This window comes from Colias philodice, chromosome 21, assembly GCF_061535455.1.
Source record: "Colias philodice isolate Cphi_HAF_F1 chromosome 21, ilColPhil1 Martin Lab GWU primary, whole genome shotgun sequence".
Lineage (NCBI taxonomy): Eukaryota > Metazoa > Arthropoda > Insecta > Lepidoptera > Pieridae > Colias > Colias philodice.
The window spans coordinates 4023968-4044892 of record NC_143106.1 but is presented as its reverse complement, the minus strand read 5'-3'; the positions used below and the strand labels follow the sequence as shown (position 1 = coordinate 4044892).

General features: G+C 32.4%; 4 protein-coding genes across 4 annotated transcripts; 3 read left to right on the top strand and 1 right to left on the bottom strand.

Annotated features, from left to right (window-relative positions):
- Nucleotides 1-3907: 3907 nt before the first annotated feature.
- On the bottom strand, nucleotides 3908-5326 carry Spt3 (Transcription initiation protein Spt3). Its single transcript, XM_089708789.1, has one exon. The coding sequence runs from the start codon at nucleotides 5143-5145 to the stop codon at nucleotides 4204-4206; it is 942 nt and encodes a 313-aa protein (XP_089564915.1). The 5' UTR covers nucleotides 5146-5326; the 3' UTR covers nucleotides 3908-4203.
- Nucleotides 5327-5563: 237 nt separating this feature from the next.
- On the top strand, nucleotides 5564-6988 carry Hsc20 (iron-sulfur cluster co-chaperone protein HscB-like protein, mitochondrial). Its single transcript, XM_089708713.1, has 4 exons — nucleotides 5564-5692; nucleotides 5833-6124; nucleotides 6207-6292; nucleotides 6593-6988. The coding sequence occupies exons 2-4, from the start codon at nucleotides 5850-5852 to the stop codon at nucleotides 6892-6894; spliced, it is 663 nt and encodes a 220-aa protein (XP_089564839.1). The 5' UTR covers nucleotides 5564-5692; nucleotides 5833-5849; the 3' UTR covers nucleotides 6895-6988.
- Nucleotides 6989-10596: 3608 nt separating this feature from the next.
- LOC149478803 (trypsin, alkaline A-like) lies at nucleotides 10597-12604 on the top strand. The gene is made up of 4 exons (XM_089708788.1): nucleotides 10597-10729; nucleotides 11248-11440; nucleotides 11834-12089; nucleotides 12266-12604. Exons 1-4 carry the CDS (start codon nucleotides 10681-10683, stop codon nucleotides 12572-12574), a joined length of 807 nt encoding a protein of 268 aa, XP_089564914.1. The 5' UTR covers nucleotides 10597-10680; the 3' UTR covers nucleotides 12575-12604.
- Nucleotides 12605-13389: 785 nt separating this feature from the next.
- LOC149478802 (N-acetylglucosamine-6-sulfatase-like) lies at nucleotides 13390-20848 on the top strand. Its single transcript, XM_089708452.1, has 10 exons — nucleotides 13390-13595; nucleotides 13848-14085; nucleotides 14161-14220; nucleotides 15011-15211; nucleotides 15450-15602; nucleotides 15863-16030; nucleotides 19137-19338; nucleotides 19785-20092; nucleotides 20270-20386; nucleotides 20591-20848. The coding sequence occupies exons 2-10, from the start codon at nucleotides 13969-13971 to the stop codon at nucleotides 20768-20770; spliced, it is 1506 nt and encodes a 501-aa protein (XP_089564578.1). The 5' UTR covers nucleotides 13390-13595; nucleotides 13848-13968; the 3' UTR covers nucleotides 20771-20848.
- The last annotated feature ends 77 nt before the right edge of the window (nucleotides 20849-20925 follow it).

Below are 20925 nucleotides of genomic sequence, written 5' to 3'. Positions count from 1 at the left end.
AGGAAAAATGCCTTCGACTTCCCCACATATTCTGTTTTCGAAAAATATAAGAACAAATATATGAACTCTACATATTCATCAATATTTGAGTTAAGCCGCAATTCTTTTCTAGGAGCATATACGTCTGTGAAAAATCTATTATAAATAGCAATACTATCTAAAGCTAGTTCTCCTTGAAAATAGTCTTCATGCAACGTGTCCTTATTATATTATTTTCTTAAACAACATTAAATCCTTTTAATGTAACGAATATATTATATTCTTTTAAATTTACGAGATACATAATTTATTTACTTTCTTTAAGAATAAATTACCACAGTCGGACATTTTTAAGAATAATTTAAATAGTCTTTTATCTCTTAATTTATTGAAAATACGGGAATAAACCAAATTCAATGTAGTTAAACATTAAAATTATAAATAATTAAAAGTCGCTAGCAACACGTTTACAATATTGTGAATACATACAAATTTTAAAATCATATTTTATCATTTCAGTTTGAGGTATGGTTAGCATAACAATACAGTTGAGAGAGTTGATTTGCTAACCGTAATTGGTTAATTATCAGTTCTATTGCGCCCAGTAGCTGGTGCACGTAATTTCATTTCTAGTTTCACGATTATGTACATTTCATTTACATGTACTGTTTAATACTAGTTTAGTAAGGTTGAACAGAAAACACACCACCAACACATAATATTGTATTCCAAAATACCATACAGCCATACCATATAATGTTTGTATGAAAAAAAAATTGACTATTTCTAGTAGGTATATGCCACAAAGAAATAAATCTCTACATAAAGAAACATAAACATTCATGATCATTCTATACAAAAAGCATGTTTTCAAAATTGTATTAGGTATACAATTGAACGCTTTCAGGAACAAACGTTTAGATGTGAAATAGGGACGCCTATGATTTTTCCTCCCCGTTCTCAGATGTCAATCAACACTTGGCGACTATGAGTGCCATAGCGGAGCCGATTTAATCTTCAAACGTCAGTCCTAAATCTTTTGATATCGGAGCTTGCCGGTATTGGAAGCGGATTTCAATAAATCCGTCTTACTGATTTTAAGTACTTGAACATTGCTAACGCGATCTTTTATTTTTCCCAAAATAGAAAAGATGTTTTCAATTTGTGTAGAAGAAAAAAAATTGTATAGAGCAATCAAGGAATTAGGAATCAATGCCTAGATATATTTCGTTCTATTGATAAAAATAGAACTATAGTTATATTAAAAAACTTGAAACGTCTACGAAAAACGACCACTAGAGTCGTCTAAACTCCTCTCCTTTAAAATACAATAATTCAAGAAATGTATAGTCTTAAAAGCTGTAAGCATACACAACGATCAAAATCATTATTTAATCACTTACATCAAAAATATATCGACGCATTGTTACGCGTTATTCACATCCACGCCTACCAAATAAACAAAACCTGCTCTCTTTAAACGATATAATCTTATATCCTCGCTTATAAGGTCTATTTTCCTATCTACCTCGCGCAAATAAAATGTTGTACATCCGAAATATTGGGGATAAAATAAAAAATATTCCAATTTCGAAAACAGATTGCGGCCTGGGCATCCCTTATAAATATATTAAAGAACGAATTATGACTTGCAGAATGTATGTTCAACCTTTTCTATGAAAGCGAAGGTCAAATGGGGCTTTTATAAAGTTTTAAAGCTTTTAAGATCGATTATACCCACCACGTTATTTGATATCCTTTCCCGATTCCCAATTGTCTACTTATTTTGAAGTATTGTCTTTCACCCTATCCACTTTAATTGTTTTTTGTTTGCCTTTTGTTGTAATTGATCACTTAAGAATTGAATTTCGTTTGATAATTGACAGTAATTATTGTAATTCTATAAATCGAATTGAATCCTTAACAGTGGTGGAAATTAAATACAACTATATTATAATCAAGGCGAAATTACTTTATTTATAAAAAAAAAAAAACAATTTAAGTAAATAGCAGCTTTACAATATTGCTAAATTTCAGTCCATGATTTTGCTCCTTTTCTTGCGTTATATCGCAACATAATATTATGCACTATGTAAATAAAAAACACAAACCGTATCATATGATTTATAATATTATTTGAGATCGCCTTTACGGTATAAACCACAAAGCAATGAACTAACGAAACAAAATATGATAAAACGTTTCTAATTTACGTGCAAACATTAAGATTAACCGATTACAGAAAGTTGACTTTTGATTAAAAGGTAAGTGTAAAAGTAACAATGTGGTCTACGGTCGATAGCCAATTTAAACACGTTTCCCTTTCTGCTCACTCAATTAATCTTAAAGATTGGGTTGGATCCCATATGGGATCCCGAGGGTTTGAAGCACACTCGGCCACTTCACCCGACCTTAAGTACGATACGAGACGAGATAACATACCTAACTAGTAACTAGATTTAGTCACGTAGATAAATAGAAGTATCATAATAGCTATATTTCGAAAACTACGTATGTGCAAAGGTTCTATTAACTATTGAGCTATATTGAAGGTCTTAATAACATCGTAGACGTAGACGACACAATGTTTGAGTATAGGTAATCGGCTTAAATACCTATTTCCATTAAAAATCATTATTATTTTTAATGAAAACAGACATTTTGGTACAATAAATATATCTCTATTCTATATAAACACATTCTTTTTTTTCAATTACGTTCATGAACATTTATTGAATTGCAGCATTAGTTCTAATCTTATTTTTATTTCGTTTCTCATTATTTTTACGAACTTTCTTAATATACCTAATAACGTGTATTTTTGTCCTTATCATAAAAAAATTAGCTATAACCATTACCTACAAGAATATTAATTTATACAATTAACAATTTAACAGTTATAACTTTATAGTACAAATAAAAAGGAGGCACATGAATAATTCTTAAAATTTCCACCGCTTTATTGAACTAAATACATGATTCGGTGCAACTTTCACGAAGCACTCCAACTTAGAAATTGTGTTAGCAACATTAATGGTTAAGGTCCAACCGCGGGGTCCAGAACTTTCTCGTACAACAATTGCTTAACTTCTTTCACATTTACTTCAACTTAAAGTAAATCCTAACATTGTCTTTGTTTAGAATAAAAATTTAAGTGTAGGTAGGATTAGGAGTCCTTTACCAATTTGTACAATTCGATGAATGAAATACTGGATTATGTGATCGAAAATAATTATAAGCTCACTTTTATATTACAGTACTATAACAATATTATACTAATAGTAATTAATAAATAAACGTACATAGTTAAGTGCTTTTTTTGCTATTCGAGCAAGTAGCAACATCTACGTGTACTTATTGAATAATAAGTAAGAACACTGTTAAATACAAATAAATAATTTTAATAAATGTAAAAAAAATTGATTAACGGGAGTCGGGATGCGCATCTTTTTGAATTTTTTCTATTACTTAAAAATGTCTCTTCTTTCTTTATATCTGCGCCATCTATTAAATTATTCTAAAACTAACTGTTGCATGGAGGCTAGATGGAGACCGAACAAAATATAACGAAAACCAAAAAACGACATTCCGCTTAATAACCTCAAGATAAATATGGATTATCCATTGAGAAAATACTTTCGCAATTCGGACCAGTAGTTCTTGTCACAATATATAAAAATGAATATAAATGTTATAAATAAAAATAACAGTTATTGTGATTCAATAATATAATTCTCAGATTCTGTCATGATAAAGGATAGAATATAATAACAAGTAATACATCAATCAAATTCCAAGGGAGTTAATGAAGTTAAGTACATATTAAAATTTATCCGCAATGGTTTCAGTTTATATGTAGGTTTCAGATTATATAATTTAACCCATTGACCACCGAGCAGCCCGATCGGGCCACGACACAATAGATTTTCTATTGTGTCGGTGATTCCGGGGCCTGATGGATTAAATTATTTAACCATATCTTGTAAGGTATTTCCAACAAATGCTGGATAGAAAATGTCTTACAATAAAGAAACATTCAATACTGAAAATACATAATTTAACAATCTTTCATCCAATGCCTTCTCTTGAAAGTAGACTTGCACATATAAAACAGTTAAGTACAACATATTCAACTCTCCACAGAGTTATCTGCTTTTAAATCATGTGAATTAACACTTAATTATAGCACATATACATTAAGCTCAATTGTTATTATGATTGTAGTTAAATAGCTATATATCTAACTGGTAAATCATTACTCATATTCCTATAAAATAATCCATTCATCCCAACTCGTGGAGTAAAATATCTCCTTAAAACTTCCCTCACTTCTGCTACAGTAATCGCAGGCACTCCTTCATACCCTGATTTAATATACACTGCATTATTCAAACTCAAAGGGTTGCAAAAGTAACCACCTTCAAATTTACTAAAAGGGTCTCCCGACTTCTTCTTACTATCCTGCCGAATCAGAAATACTGCATCAACAATTTCCGCTACAGTTTCATAAGCCAAGAAACACAGTACTTCTAAAGCTGGAAGGGTTATCTTCAATTCTTTGGTAGGGTTTATCCATCTCTCTAATTTAACAAAACCTTTTGCCATCCCATAACCTGAGCGAAATGAACTACATCTAGCTTTGTGATAAGCCTCATATTTTTCAAAAGACATTGCCTCTGTTAATTTAGCAGCCCTGACTTTGCGTAAATAGTCAATCACATCGAATTTTATTTGACTAACTTCATCAGCCTCGTCCAAATCCTTAATAACGTCAATGTGAGTTCTTTTCTTTTTGACCAATTCTTTATCATCTTCTAAGGCAGGTAATATACCTTCTGCAGTAGGGGTACTTACAGTTGCCGAGCGACTCGTTTCTATCCGATCTAATTTTATTTGATAATCGTATAATCGCTTCAACTTCATCGGATTTTTTCTCATCAAACATATAATATCAGTATTTGTAATTGCTTTCGCCCCTCTCAATATTGAATAATTCAAAGCCTCTTGTAACATTGATCGTAGCTGTTGAAGCACTATACTCTCGACTAGAACAACTGTAGCAGCGTTTGGATTCGGATTATCACCAAAACCGTGCATCATGTTGGAAATTTCTTTTTGAAAATTAGTTACTTCGCCGGTTGAGTCGATAGTAAAGTATGAAACCATTTTTCTATAATTCTGTAATTAATTGCTGATAGTGGTAATGGCAAATTATAGAGGTCAATCAAATTCGTTACTACAAAAACCAAAGATCTTCACTAAAGCGTAGTGAAATTCAAAATTTTGACCAAAATTAAAATTATAGCCAAACGTAAACACCAAACAGTAGTCAGTACAAACATCAGTCATCAAGTCATGAATAATTGTCAAATGTCAAAAAGTGACTAATTAAGCCAATGATCAATAATGAAAAAAGTATGTGTTTATTTAGATACTGTATTTAATTTGAATTTAATTAAAACTAATTGGAAACAAAAAACTGGAATAGGAGTATCTTCAAATATGAAGAACTATTAAATGTAACATAAATAAATAAATTATTATCTATCTGTATTTCTGAACTTGTATACCAAATGTCAGTAATCAGCTGATTTTGAAATGTCTGTCAGCTGCGGGCTGTCATATGCACCTATTTGTTGATTCTATTTTTTATTTAGGATCATACAATAAATTTGTTTAGAATTTATGTAATATATTAACATAAGCATTCAAGGTGAGATAATTATATTAGCTCTAGTAGGTTGTGACTTGTGAGTTGTTATTGTAATGTACAGCACTGACATGACGTTTCGACCTTCGTGATTTATCAACTTTTCATTTGGTTTTAATAACATTTTCTGAATTACTTTTCAGGTGTATCGTTATAAATTATGAGTTTTGGAAGGCTTATATGTAATTTGACTAGACCAAGTGTATTTTTAAACAAATATCGCTTAGCATCATGTTGGTCGTGTGGGAAAGATCAAACAAGTCTAATATCAAACTTATTCTGCTCGAACTGCAAGGCACTTCAGAAACCCGATGATAAGGAAAATTATTTTCAACTAATGGGTATAAATGAAACATACGATTTAGACGAAACTGATTTGGCAAAAAGATACAAAGAACTACAAAAATATTTACATCCAGACAAATATGCCAATAGGTATGTATTAAAAATCAATTTTAATATGTATCTGATTTTATATTAAATGTATACAATACTTAAATTACCTTCCACTTTGTAGGGATACCAAGGAACTAGAAATATCAGAAAAATATTCATCATTAGTGAATGAAGCCTATAAGACATTGTTAGAACCATTATCAAGAGGTAAGTTGTTATGTACCTACTAGTGATTTGTGCTATTTAATACTTTATTTATTTGATCCATGTTAACATGTCACTTCAGGTAATTCAAGTAATTAAATTCATATTACATAGTTTACTATCAAATATTATTACAATGATCATAATTCATGATTCTCTTAATTCCCAATCATTCCTTCAAAGCTTTATATATAAAAATTAAGCCCTATTCCTATTTCCAGCTTCTGCATTTTTTTTTTACTATTACACTGCATATTTGACAATTTTCACAAACACATTAACAAGTGTCTGGTCACGTTTCAGGTATTTATATGTTACGCTTAAGAGGGAAGGAAATACCTGAAAGCACAGAACTAGATAGTGAGTTTTTAATGAAGATCATGGAAAAAAATGAGGAGGTGGAAAATGCTGAAACAGAAGATAAAATTATGAATCTAAATAAAGAGAATAAAGCCATTATTAAAGATCTACAGAAAAGAGTCTCGGTTGCATTTTTTGATGGTGATTTAAAAAGAGTAACAAAATTACTTGGAGAAATGAAATATTATACCAGTATTGATAATCAAATACAAGCTTCTATACGAAGCAAAGGGATTATAAGATAAAATTGAAAGTAGATATTTTATTTTGTTATTGTTAATGTATGTAAAATTATTTTTAGAAGTTGACATGTGATATATTATAATAAAACAAGCAATAGTTACCAAATTTTTTCTTTTATTTTTACATAGGTTTTTTTTTATATAATATCTTAACATTAATAATTAGCTTTAGGCAAACACACAGGCAGTTAACTAGTATTTTTTTATCAAAATTACGTAAATTATTATCGACTCCGCCTACAAAAAGAACAAGCAATAAGCAGAAGAACACATTGTATGTATGTACTACACTACTACTATCACAGACATGTAGAAATTAAAGACTTTTTAACGGATTTTAAACGCGATTTATTCATTCTATTATTTTCCCGACGTTTCGAACACTTTACAGCGAGCGTGGTCACGGGGAGACAGTCTCCCCGTGACCACGCTCGCTGTAAAGTGTTGAATAAATCGCGTTTAAAATCCGTTAAAAAGTCTTTAATTTCTAAATGTATAATACTCGCGTAAAATCAAACATCACAGACATGTATCAAGATAGACTAAGCGAGTGTATGTACTTCCCGTGTCCAAACTAAGTTTATGAAACTTACTTGACGCTGGCCTACACTCAGTCCGCGCTTGCAGTTCGCCAAGGAAAGACGTGAAGCTGAATAAAGTAAAATGCCGAATTACGCCGTTATAAACTGTAGAAACTCCACAGCTGTGAGTGGCCGAGTTAGCAGAGATGTTTCCTTCCACCGGTAAGTAATTTTCTAATCAGAATATGCACTATTTATTTTAAAATCAAATAAAGGATATCTGTGGAAAACGATCGTGACAAACACGGATACCAAATCATACGAAATGATTCGGAATACATTGCGGCTTTTACTTGGCACGGTAAAGATCGCGTCGTATGATAACAAGCAATGAATAGCGTCTTCTCATTTTTCTGTTCTCATTTTTCTGTCCAATTTTGTGGTTAGTGATGTTCATTTGATGCAACAGTTCTCGATTCTAATCGATTTTATAATCGAACAGAAAAATGATAATTTGAAGGAGCAATTTTTCAGAAAAAAAGGCATAGATTTTTTTTGTCATTTAATACGACTTGACCTAGAACTTTTAAGTATTTTAATACAAAGGTACTAAAAATAAATATTATGACATGGACGCCATTAGTTAAAGTGTCATCTTGGGAGTTTTTTAAGAAAACTCCTTATTGCTTAGACTATGTTTGTTTTTTCAGTTTTCCAAGTAACCCGAACATAAAAGGAAAATGGATCGATGCAACGGGACATAAAGATTGATTGATTGACAGTTTCATTACTTTCTTTCGATGGCCTCTCTAGTACGTAGTACATGGTAACTCAATGGGCATATGTAAGAAAAAGCTAAAACACATTAGTTTACTTGTTAGAATATTAAAAGGTTTATAACTTTATTTTATCATCCCTCTGTCTATGGTAATTATCATTTTTCTGTCTTGAATCGATTTAGTAATCGATTACGATTCATTTATTTGACTACCTCTTAGACATAGATCTAGTTTGATCTGATTTCTTTCGATTTACTTCGATGGGATAGGACGATACTAGAATCGCCGCGCGAGTGGCGGCCTAATCGATTTAGCGTAAAATGAAATTAACATCACTAAAAAGCGCTCGTGACGTCATAACGCGTCAAGGTCAGTACAAAAAATATGACACGCTTGGTTTTCATACAGATCGCGGTACTTGCGTTGTCTACTTAAATATGTGACTACTATGCTATACCTATGCACTGATCGATTTTCTTTACTAACAAGTATAAGTTAATAGATATTATGACCAAGATTATGACCCTTAGGACCCAATTAGGACCCCTTCAGTGATCTGCCCGTAGACAGAGTGGTTTCTCTGTCTACGGATCTGCCAAACAAATATTTTTTTTTGACGTGACAACGTCTTATAATTCGATAGAGCCGGCTGCACGCACGAAAATACCTCGCTCTGAGGCGTTCATGCGTTCAATGTATAGGCTTGAAGTGCAAGCGAGAGCGCGGAACCAGCGACAAAGAAGCATAATTTAATTTTTACTGTGTGCCGGCTACGTTAATTTAAAAAAATGTGTGCGTGTACTAGTGTACACACGTAAGAAGTGAAACTTCTTTATGACCTTATTTTTCAAAAAATAATTTACTATATGCAACTTTGCAGAAATACGTCGAATCACGCGTGGTAGGGATAAGAAAAAGATGGCGCGTAATGGAAAAATGTCACGCGTAACGAAAAAATGTTACTTACACTAAATTTTTTTCCAACCCCGATAAAGAAGTTTCACTTCAAAAATAATTTACTATAAGTATGCAACTTTACAGAAATACGTCGAATCACGCGTGGTAGGGATAAGAAAAAGATGGCGCGTAACGGAAAAATGTCACGCGTAACCAAAAATCTGTGCGAAAAATGTTACACTAAATTTTTTTCCAACCCCGACAAAGAAGATTCACTTCAAAAAAAACATTCTAATCTCTATGAATTCTCAAATTATTATTCGAATGTGGAGTTTTCTTAATTTTTTAAAATAGCTACATGAGTACTAATAAAGTTTTTATTCATTAAAAAATCGTTCCAGCCGTGAAGGAGCTCTGACAAACACATTCGCTCATGTTTTACGAAAGAACCCTCAACCTCAACTTTATACCTCAATAAAAAGACAACAAAGTTGCAACCAAAACATTAAAGTTCTATATTTATGTCGTGTCCGTGGTAGGTTTAATATGAGCAGAGAAATTCAGAGGTCGGTCGTCGGTAATACTGGCACATCCCTTAGTGCACAATTAACTGCGTCGGTGTTCTAGACCTTATTATAGTACCTAGGTACTCTGCGTATAGGCTTTACAGTTTGTAATTATTCTGTCCTTTCCCTACCTACTTCTATTTTCAGGTAGGTACCACATAAGCGCAAGTACCTAACTAATTAAAGAGGATAAACCATTAACATCTAATATGTTTACAATGATTAAGTAGGTAACTACCTATATTTTACTAAGTGAATTTCGGAGCCTCCTCTTTCATCAATAAAACAGGATACCTAACCTAGAACATCAATAATTATTATAGTTTATGCGTGCTTGAAGCTTCAAATTTCTAATTAACTAAAACACTTTCGAGATGATTGATGGACATAATTTTCTACAACGGACAAAGTACTTATTAATATTTACTTACCATCGAATATGTTTATCGACCTAACAATGTTGATACTTTATTGATTTAAATACCTATAACTTTTCGATAATCCTAACTTTCCATCAGACAAGAATTCTTTCAAACATAGCATTTAACAAGTAGGCAAGTGTATAAAAAATGTGGAATATTGATAAATTGTTTCAGGCAATTCGTAGGTATAATTTCAATAAAGCTACGAGAAGACTGATTCTATATTTTCCAAAACTGGGGGAATTCACCTTGATGACTCTGGGCTAGGCATTTATTTATTATTATAATGTATATGCAAGAGACATTATTCATTACGATTTACTGGAATACAAATGAAATAAAATGTACCTAGTATAATTTAAAGCATCAGTATCTACTAATCCCGTAAATTCGAATGCAATCTAGGTCTATTAAAATACAAGTATCAACACTGCATCATCAGACTACAAATTGCTTAGGCTTACCTTTACGACTTAGGTATGTTATTATATCACCGTAATAGACCTTTAAGAAAGTATCAGTTCAAGTTGCGATTCATTAGTCGAAAGAAATCTTGCAAGGTACACGAATACAGCTCGTGCCAAAATCATTTCAATTTAAAATCATGTTTGTGCTTAAAATTCAGTGCGTGTTGCTATCGTACTTTTTAGCAGGTTAGTAGTTTTCCTTTAAAGTTATAATAAAACACTTTCGAGATGATTGATGGACATAATTAAAAATTACTTATTTAAAATTTTCAAATTCAGTTTTTTCATTCATATTAATTTTAATTTAGTTTTACTTTATTTTGAGTACCAAAAATTGCCGATTATGCAATTATGTATTAATGGATTATGATTAATTTAAATTTAAATATACCTATTACTTGTTCTTCATCTGTAAAAGGACATCTTTTCTAATCTATACTAATATTATAAATCTGAAGAGTTTGTTTATTTGAACGCGCTAATCTCGGGAACTACTGGTCCGATTTGAAAAATCGCTAGTCATATAAATGTGGTAAATAATATGTTGCGGCATTAAACTGTGCAGGATATAATAACTAATTAAAATTTTCTTTATGTTTACAAAGTTTAAGTTTTTTTAGAGATTATAGCGACATAATATTATTGGCAAAAGTTGTGGTTATATCTTTTTCACCTCAATTTCAACCTATTTAAATATGTTTCAGTACATTGCCAAAACATTCGTGTGTTAGGAGGATCACCCACAACAGTACAACAATTTCCAGTTATAGCCCAATTGTTACTAGACCCCTTTGGTAACGGCCAATACTCTCAACATTGCGCAGGCGTCATCATCACATCTCGGCACATTCTTTCAACGGCGCATTGCTTTCAATATAATTATGAAAATGGTAACAAGTAAGTTCACATACCTACATATTTTTAATGACTCCATTTATTGATTGATTTAAACGAAAAAATAAACCCTATGTCTATAAAACAGATAGTGATAAAACTAAGTGATAAAAGTAAAAATCCAATAATCTCTGAAAAATAAAGATGTAGGTACATAGTTGTTTCTGTAGGTTCTTTCTGTATCATTGAAGCTTCATTATGAATAAATTTATAAAGAATAAAAAAAAATCGATCACGAGGCGGGACTCAAACCCGCATCCTTTCACGCCAATCCGGGGCGGATGCTTGACACGCATGATGCTTGCAAAAGCATTTGAATGCCATAAAACCAAAAATATCAAATTCAAATTTATTATGTTCTAAATCTGATTATATATTATATTATATTTGTTTCAGTTATACGTACCCTAACTTTTGGAGGGTACGAATTGGTTCATCGTTCCGCTCTCGCGGTGGTGTCATACATAAAGTAAAGACGATTGTACCACATCGAGAATTCGACAATTATTACTTTACCAATGATGTTGCGGTAGTCGTGCTAACTAAGAAAATCCTTTTTGGCTCTACAACACGACAAGCTACTATAGCCAATAAAGGTACAGAGTTGAGACCGAATTCACTCTGCACTCTTATTGGATGGGGTGTTACACAGGTGAGAAAATAAGATCAACCGCAAATTCATCACTAACTTTCGCTTAATTACCTACTGGTTATACGTGATTGATGACGACGGGGAGCCCCGAAGGAAAATATTGCTTAGTCCGTAATAATAGCCTTCTTCCACTAATGATTTGTTACATTTAAATTAACCTCATTTTCCTTACACAGGTGGGAGGCCAACAATCGGATCAGTTGCAATTAGCAACGATTTTCACAGTAGAACAATCAGATTGCCGATTCCGATACAGAACTATCGGATCGGTTATAGCAGACTCAATGTTTTGCGCTGGTCGAATTGATGTAGACGGTATCGACGGGTGCTTCGGAGATTCTGGAGGACCGTTGTTTTATAAGGGAGTGGTCACAGGATTAGTCTCGTTTGGGTATACATGCGGTAACCGGTTTTACCCAGGTGTTTACACTAAAATTTCACATTATATTGATTGGATAGTGAATACAATTAGAAGAAATAAATAAAAATATCTTTATATGTACAAGTAATGGTGTTTTATTAAAATAAAATAAAATCGAAACGAGATTTAAATACCTATTCTTTTAATCCTGGATCCATTATGTCTTACCTTACATAAAAAAGGTAAGTAATCTTTTCATGCAGATTCAATATTATGTGGTCATATTATTACATTTTCAACGACTTTATCTTTGAGTTTCGTTTTCTATAAGCTCTTCCACTCTATATATACCTAGTTAATATTATCTAATATACTTTAACCATATAAAAATAATTTAATAGTATATGAGAGTATAAGTAACATAGTGATTACTTATCCTTCACGGGGACTCATGTTGATGTAATTTCACTTATTTCGATGACATTTTAATTATTTTGAAATAAAAAATTGCGTTTGGCACCTATTTAACAACGAAAAAAACGTCTTGCAATAAAAAAATTATGGCTGATGGATCTATCTAAAGGCAAAAGATTAAAAATTACGCGTTAATAAATGACTTTAAAGTTAAGTATATTTTCCTGTGCGCACTAATAAACGCAACCACTACCGCCAGCCAGACAGCCCAGACTCTAACCGAAATAGCAAGAGAAACAGTATATCAAAAACCCAACTATACTAAAATGACTTTTTTTAAAACGTTACTAGCTCCCGTACCATTAAGTATATAGATTTTTCGGAATTGTGAATGAAGTTCAATCTTGAGTTCAATGCTTGGTTCAATGTTATATTATGTTGATCGCAGTGCCAATGCCTTTAAAAATTGTCACTCTGAAAATAGATCACTCACCATAAACGTCATTAAGAATTGTCAAATGTCATCTGTCCTTTGTCAAGTGTCAGTGTCAATGTGAATTTTATTTAGAAAAATTAGGATTTCTGATTTTCCTGCTTTTCCTAGAGAAATTAAACGTTTCAGTAGTCTTTTAATACTAAATTTAGAACTAAAAAAATTTATTATATTATATAATGGGTAGCAAAGGTGCAGTAGCATTTGTTAAGGATTTTTATACCGACCCCTTCAAATGGTTAGTGCGACGCATTAAATATAACCTCTATTAAAGATAATATAGCATGATAATTATTGTTAAAATAGCACCTCGTAAGTAAATGATCAATCTGTTATTGATTGAATACACTTGTTGATGATGATTAAAGCAATAGTTAAAACCTTATCAATGTTTCGGACAATCACCTCACTTATTGTTATCTTATTGACATAAACTTGAATACTATTATTGTTCTGAATTATATTAATTTCCATATTCCTTATCTTTCAGGTCAGTTGTGAAGAGCGTAGGTTTCTTTGCTGTCGGAGTTTTAATAGCCAGTGAGTGTACAGGTCTGGAACTAATGCCTGCCGTACCACAATAAGTTTAACCTTTATAGTTTGTTAGCAAAATGTTAAGTTATATTTTATTCTCACTACTACTCCTGCACACTGCAAGGTGTCAGGAAACAAAGCCTAACTTTGTTATTATTCTTACCGATGACCAGGATGTCACTCTAGGAGGAATGGTTAGTAAACAATAGTTGAATGGTGTAATTGAATAAATGAATTGAGATCAATGGGCTTTTTATTTTCTATTACAGACCCCTATGAAGAATGTGCAACGATTCATTGAGAGAGAAGGCACAAGTTTCACGAATTCTGTAAGTTCTTTTGCTATGTAAATTGTTACATACAATATGAACTCAATTGCTCTTTATAGATGATATTTATTATTGTTATATTTCCTATTTTTATTACTAGCATTGACTGACATAATATTTTAACACTACCTTATACAACCTTAAATGAGTTTATAGAGAAAATGAAAAAAAACACTCAAATAGCCTAAGCTGCATATACTTAAACAATATTTATATTTGTATAATAACAATCATTTCACATGAAACCAAACTAATCATATTGCTCACCAATGTTCACACTGTAAAAATGTGGTTTGAATTTTTTTTAATACCTAATAGTTATACCAAATATGTAGTATGAAATATAAATACATACATAAACATAAACAGAATTATTCATTTACTATTAAGTATTAACTTATATTTTTGGAGGACTCCTGAAAAACAAATAATATGTTTCAAATAATGTTCAATAACATAGCCGGTAACAATGCTTCAAAGAATTAAATTTTCAATCTCACAATCTACATTTCAAAATTATAATGTTGCCTAAGCTGACGAATTTATTTTTAGAAGACTCCTGATACACTTATTATAGCCAGTAACAAACATCACATCATTGCGTTTAATAAATTATAATATCAGAAATACATCTTCAGTACGTCGTATCGCCGATCTGTTGCCCGAGCCGCGCCAGCTTGCTGCACTCGCTGCATGTGCATAAACATCTGACGAATTTACTTTAACAAACAAATATTTTTCATTCCATCATTGCATTTAATAAATTATAATATCAGAAATACATCTTCAGTACGTCGTATCGCCGATCTGTTGCCCGAGCCGCGCCAGCTTGCTGACCGGGCTGCATGTGCATAACCACCTGACGTGGAACAACAGTATCGGCGGCGGGTGTTACGGTAGATACTGGAAACGTCTGGAATCACGCACGTTCGCTAACACGTTGAAGAGCGTGGGGTATAACACGTTCTATGCTGGGAAGTATTTGAACAATGTAAGTATTTATAATATTGGCTTAAAATTTTATTTTAATGCTGAGTTTGTTGAATGCTGCTATCCTTGAATAGAAATGAGTAATGTAGGGAAAATCTTAATTGACTAGGTATTTATTTTTATAAGCAGATTCAGTAGTAGAATCATTAGAAGGGAATGGCTAGCAAATTTTATAAATATTTAACATGTGCATATAAATCTTTTAAAACCTGCTAAAATTAAGTATTTATTTAAAACAGTATGGCGCTAAGGATGCTGGCGGCCCCGAAATAGTGCCTCCTGGATGGAGCGAGTGGCACGGCCTTGTTGGGAACTCAGTTTATTACAACTATACTATATCCAATAATGGTGTGCCTACACACTCCACTGACTTATATCTCACGGATATTATCGTAAGTAACATCGACTTAAGTTGACTGTATACTGTGATAACTTTATAAAACTTGAGAATCGTTTCTTCACAAAAATGGTTGTAAAATATATTTCTTTTCGTGATGAAATGGTTTCGCAAAAAAAAATATTAAGGATATTACGTGCGCATTCAAATTTCATTATTGAATTTAGACAAGGTTCAATAAATAACTATGTATTTTAACGGCATACCGAAAAATATAAACTAAACTTTTTTTAACATACTATTTTATTATTTCAGCGTGATCTAAGCGTATCTTACATAGAGAATCAAACAGAATCTCAACCGTTCCTAATGGTGCTAGCCCCGCCCGCCCCGCACCAACCTTTCACCCCCGCGCCGCGACACAGGGACGCATACATAAACATAACCGCTGTCAAACATCCCAACTTCAATGTAGCTTCCATGGTAAGTATACTTCGGTCACCAACTGGCCACTTATCCCAGCTTGAACCGGGATAGAAAAGTAGCCTATGTAACTCGGATATAAGCTATCTTGTAATAAAATCTTTTTTGAAATCGATTGAACATACAATCAAAGCTTTCCTATCTTAATTCTTAATACTATTATAAAGGCGAAAGTTTGTATTAAGTATGGATGTATGGATGTATGGATGTTTGTTACTCTTTCACGTAAAAACTACTGAACCGATTACAATGAAATTTAGCACACATATAGAGGGTAACTTGGATTAACACATAGGATAGGTTTTATCCCGGAAATCCCACGGGAACCGGAACTATGCGGGTTTTCCTTTGAAAACGCGGGCGAAGCCGCGGGCGGAAATCTAGTTTATAATATTTCTAAATAATTAGGACACAATGTCTGTAATCTATCTGCTACTTCAAATATTCTTGTGTTAGTATAAAATACACAATATGTTAATTAACAAAGAGAAGGAGTACACGTGTACATATATGTACTTCCTCTTCTACTCAGAGGCGGCGTAAGGCGTGGGCGACGTGGGCCACCGCCTACGGCCTCGCGGTACAAGGGGCCTCGCGCCTCAAAATTTTTTAAATCGAGAATAAAATAAAATAATTTGGAAAATCCAAAAGTGCACGCCTCATAATTTTTTTTAATAAATATTTATTAATTATTATTTTTGTTTATTTAATAACAATTAAACCACATCGAATCAGACCCTGAAAAATGAAAGGGTTCTATTCCTGAGCATACTCAAGCGTAAGAGAAAAAAAAAGACTCGATTAGTAAAGTATTTCGGTCGCTATCGTGTTAACAAGAAAAAGGATCCGCACATACAGACACACGGACGTCCAAGACAGAACTTTTTTAAACTGTTTTTTAACTAGTTTAAATAACAAAAATGACATCAAAAATATCATGAACGTTAAAAATAGTGTTTTTTCTTAACCTATCACGCGTCTGGCGCACAGCCGGCACCGATCCCGATAGTGTCAAGGGAGTTCATGAAATCTAGCTTTTTTATGACTACCGAGTTTGAAAATTTTATTTACCCTATTGTTCTATAATTATATGCCATGTATTATATATTTTTGGAAAGAGGAAGAAACTAGTTATAGCATAAAAATGTAATCATGACGATATATTTTTTCTATAAAATTATAAAAAAATGATTTTCTTTTGTTTTAATTTTAATTGCTTACATACTAACACTTACATGATAATGCTGAGTCATCAAATGATCATATTCACGTTTTCATATCACTACACGATTGCCAAATACATTCACTTATATTTTCACACATTTAACACAACGTATTTCACTATGAATAATAACAAATCTCCATTATTCACAAACAAGAAAAAAAGCGCCATTTTGCGTCCTCCGCACTGAAAAGTTGAGACACTTTTTCACTGAGTATTCTTCAAATATCCCTAAAACCAATATCATAAACGTATTCTACGTAAAATTTCCAGTAATATACGTCTCAATTATCACTCATCTAATTATTCCTCTCGGCATAATTCACAATCCAAATATTCGTTGAACAAGACAAATGTCACAAACTATGGCCGATGACGCAACTCAATCAATGATTCACTTTTTTTTTTTATTTTGTGGTTTTGGTCTCTATTGCCTGTCTCGGAGTCGTGTCGATTCGAATTATAAATGTTTAAGGCATAGAGAAATATTTTTTATACTGGAAACATTCACTTGTAATTCACTACAGATGGCCTTCAATGTCACGGGCCGCGTTAGGCACAGAGTTTGTGCGCAGTACGCTACAGTACAATTTGCGTTACGACACAAATATTGTGCGTAGAACGTGTCACGGGTTAATATGTGTGTGTATGTATTATCTTACAAGTGCAATGTATGATACATAAAGACATTTTAAGTTTGAAAAATCAGATGTTTTGCGCGAAGTGACAGTAGTACCCACCTCAACGCTTCGCTTATGAGGCGTGCAAAAAAGATATAAATCAATTTTGTTGTGAAATATGTTTTCTTAGTCTGGCAACATTTGCCGCCGACCGACCAGAGTTCCAATGCCTTAATAAATAAAAAAACAACCAGAGTGCGGGGAATCCCTGGTTTTATTTGTTTACTTTCTTTTATAAAATATGTACAATAAAAAGTAACAACATTTTTAATAAAGCTTTTGTTTATTGAAAAAAATAAAAAAAATACAATTATAATCAACTTCCGATTCACTAACATTTGAATTGCAGTAAATAATCACGTGTTTTTTTTAAGCTATTGCATAGCTTCTATCGCGGGCCCTCAGCGCGGGGATCGAATCCAGAAATTGCGTAACGAAAAACCTCACGCTCCCCACTCCGACGGGCGCGGAGGTGTGGCTTGAAGGCAGAGCATGCAATAGCTTTACCGCGGCAGTCCCCGAGTGCCACACGTCTTTTTTTTTAATCTTCAACACATCATGCGGTTAATTTTTTTTAGGATATGAAATCCTTTGTTTTTTCTATGTCGTAACTAAATTTTTGCCTAACAACTTCAATAACGGGTCCTTCCGATTCAGAAATCTTCTTTTCTATATTTTGGATTATCTTCAAATTTTCTTTGAGTGAAGTTGAAGAATTCTCGAGCGCCATTATCTGCCAGAATTTTTAGAAAACTCATAGCGCTGATAAAAATATGGATACATTTATTGATATTTTGTGGAATATGGATTTACATTTAAAATATGGAAAATAAAACCTGAAAATTCACGATCTAAATAACATATTTACTGTGGACACCATTAACGAAAACATTGTCAAATAAATACATATTAATCCGGGCCCTAATAATTACAAACCTTTCCTCTTTATAATATTAGTATAGAAGTATAGATAAAATCCGTCTTCAGGTCGCCATAAAACAGGGCCTCGCGAAATCTGTCCTGCCCACATCAAATTTAGGTCTTGCCCCGCCACTGCTTCTACTTGTAGGTATAATCTATCCATATTATAAGTACCTATAGTTGGAGTTACATTTGTCAAATCTTTCAGTATTCTGAATTATGAATAAATAACAATTAACAAAATAAAATGCCATGAATAGCTTGTATATAATATATTTTACAGGACAAGCATTGGCTACTCCGAATGCCGCCCTCCCCCCTACCAGAGACAATGTTGCCAGAATTAGACAGAGTGTACCGTTCTCGATGGGAGAGTCTGTTGTCTGTGGACGAAATGGTCGCGGACGTTGTTGAAACACTTGATAGCAATAATTTGTTGGATAATACGTATTTGATTTATACGTCGGATAATGGATATCATATTGGTGTGTACTTTTTTTTACAGATAACCAGCTTACCAATTTATAGCATAGTTTTTTTTATGACAGAGCAAGCAAAGGGGCAGGTGGGCCACCTGATGTTAAGTGGTCACCACCGCCCATAAACACTTGTAACACTAGAAGTGTTACAGGTGCTTTGCCGGCCTTTTATGCATAGTATAGAATATCAACTCCAATAATGTCTTTATTTTCCTTTTCGAAGTACCTAAGTAAAAAAAATAGATTTTTTTTAATTAGATACAACACACTTAGTTCAATATTGTTTAAAAATTAGTCTTACTCAAATTAACTTGATTTGCTATTTTTTTAAGAAAAAGTGTTAAATTTTGGAACTTACAGAAGATTTGCAATTATAATTTTAAATACTATTCAAAACCGCAATCTTTTGTCATCTACCAAAATATTTTAAGCTATTCTCTTTTATATTACAGGTCAATTTGCCCAAGTATATGACAAGCGACAACCCTACGAAGCCGATATAAAAGTACCTCTAATTATACGGGGGCCGAACATTGAGAAAAACTTCATTGACAATCAACCCATACTTAATATTGATCTTGCTCCAACTCTCCTAGAATTAGCAGGATTAACCGCGCCAAAGTCTATGGACGGAAAACCGATAAAGTTTAATAATGGCAAAGATATCGAAAGATACATGCTTGTTGAATACTATGGGGAAGGGAGAGATGGTACCGTTGATCCGGAGTGCCCGTGGATATATGATAAAGATAATTTAGCTGTAAGTTTAATTTTTTTCAATTATTTTTTGTTAATTACCAAGAAAGCCAGTACTTATCCTGTTTTTGAGACAATAATCACATGTATTTTTCGATTGTACTGTATTGGTTAAAATGAACACATTAAAAGGAAGCAGTTACCTAAATGTTTAATAATAATTAATTTGTACTTGTTTCAGCAATGCTATCCCCTGTACGATTGCAAATGCCAAGATTCTAAAAATAATACATATGCATGTTTAAGACATATTTCCAAGAGAATCGATATGAAATACTGCGCATTTGCTGATGAACAGGTATGTTTAAAACCTTTTTTTTTTTAGACTTAATTAGAAATTAAACCGTAAATATACCATTTCTGATCTTCACCATAATTTTCCATTTTATTGAGCTTGGTTAGGACAATTATTATCATGTCTTATATCATATTTGATTTGATTTTTAAATTATTCATAATTACATTGTATAAATTTCTATAGTAAAATAGTTTTTTTTTTCAGAATTTCAAAGAAATGTACGATCTCAGTACAGATCCGTATGAACTCAAAAATATCATAGACGAAGTGCTGCCATCTATGCGACATTGGTACGCACTAACTCTTACCCAAATGCTTTCCTGCAAGGGAGCTGATAATTGCGATAATCCACTCGAAAAACCTAAACTTTATTCAATATTTTAAAAGATTAATTGTACCAGTAGAAAATGTGTAGATGTTCAAAATGTATGTTATAAGCTGAATAAAAATTATTGAAGTATGTTCTTAGTCGTTTCATTCTATTAGACTATAATTTAACAATGAAGTTACGGTAAATTACCCTGATACATAAAATTAAA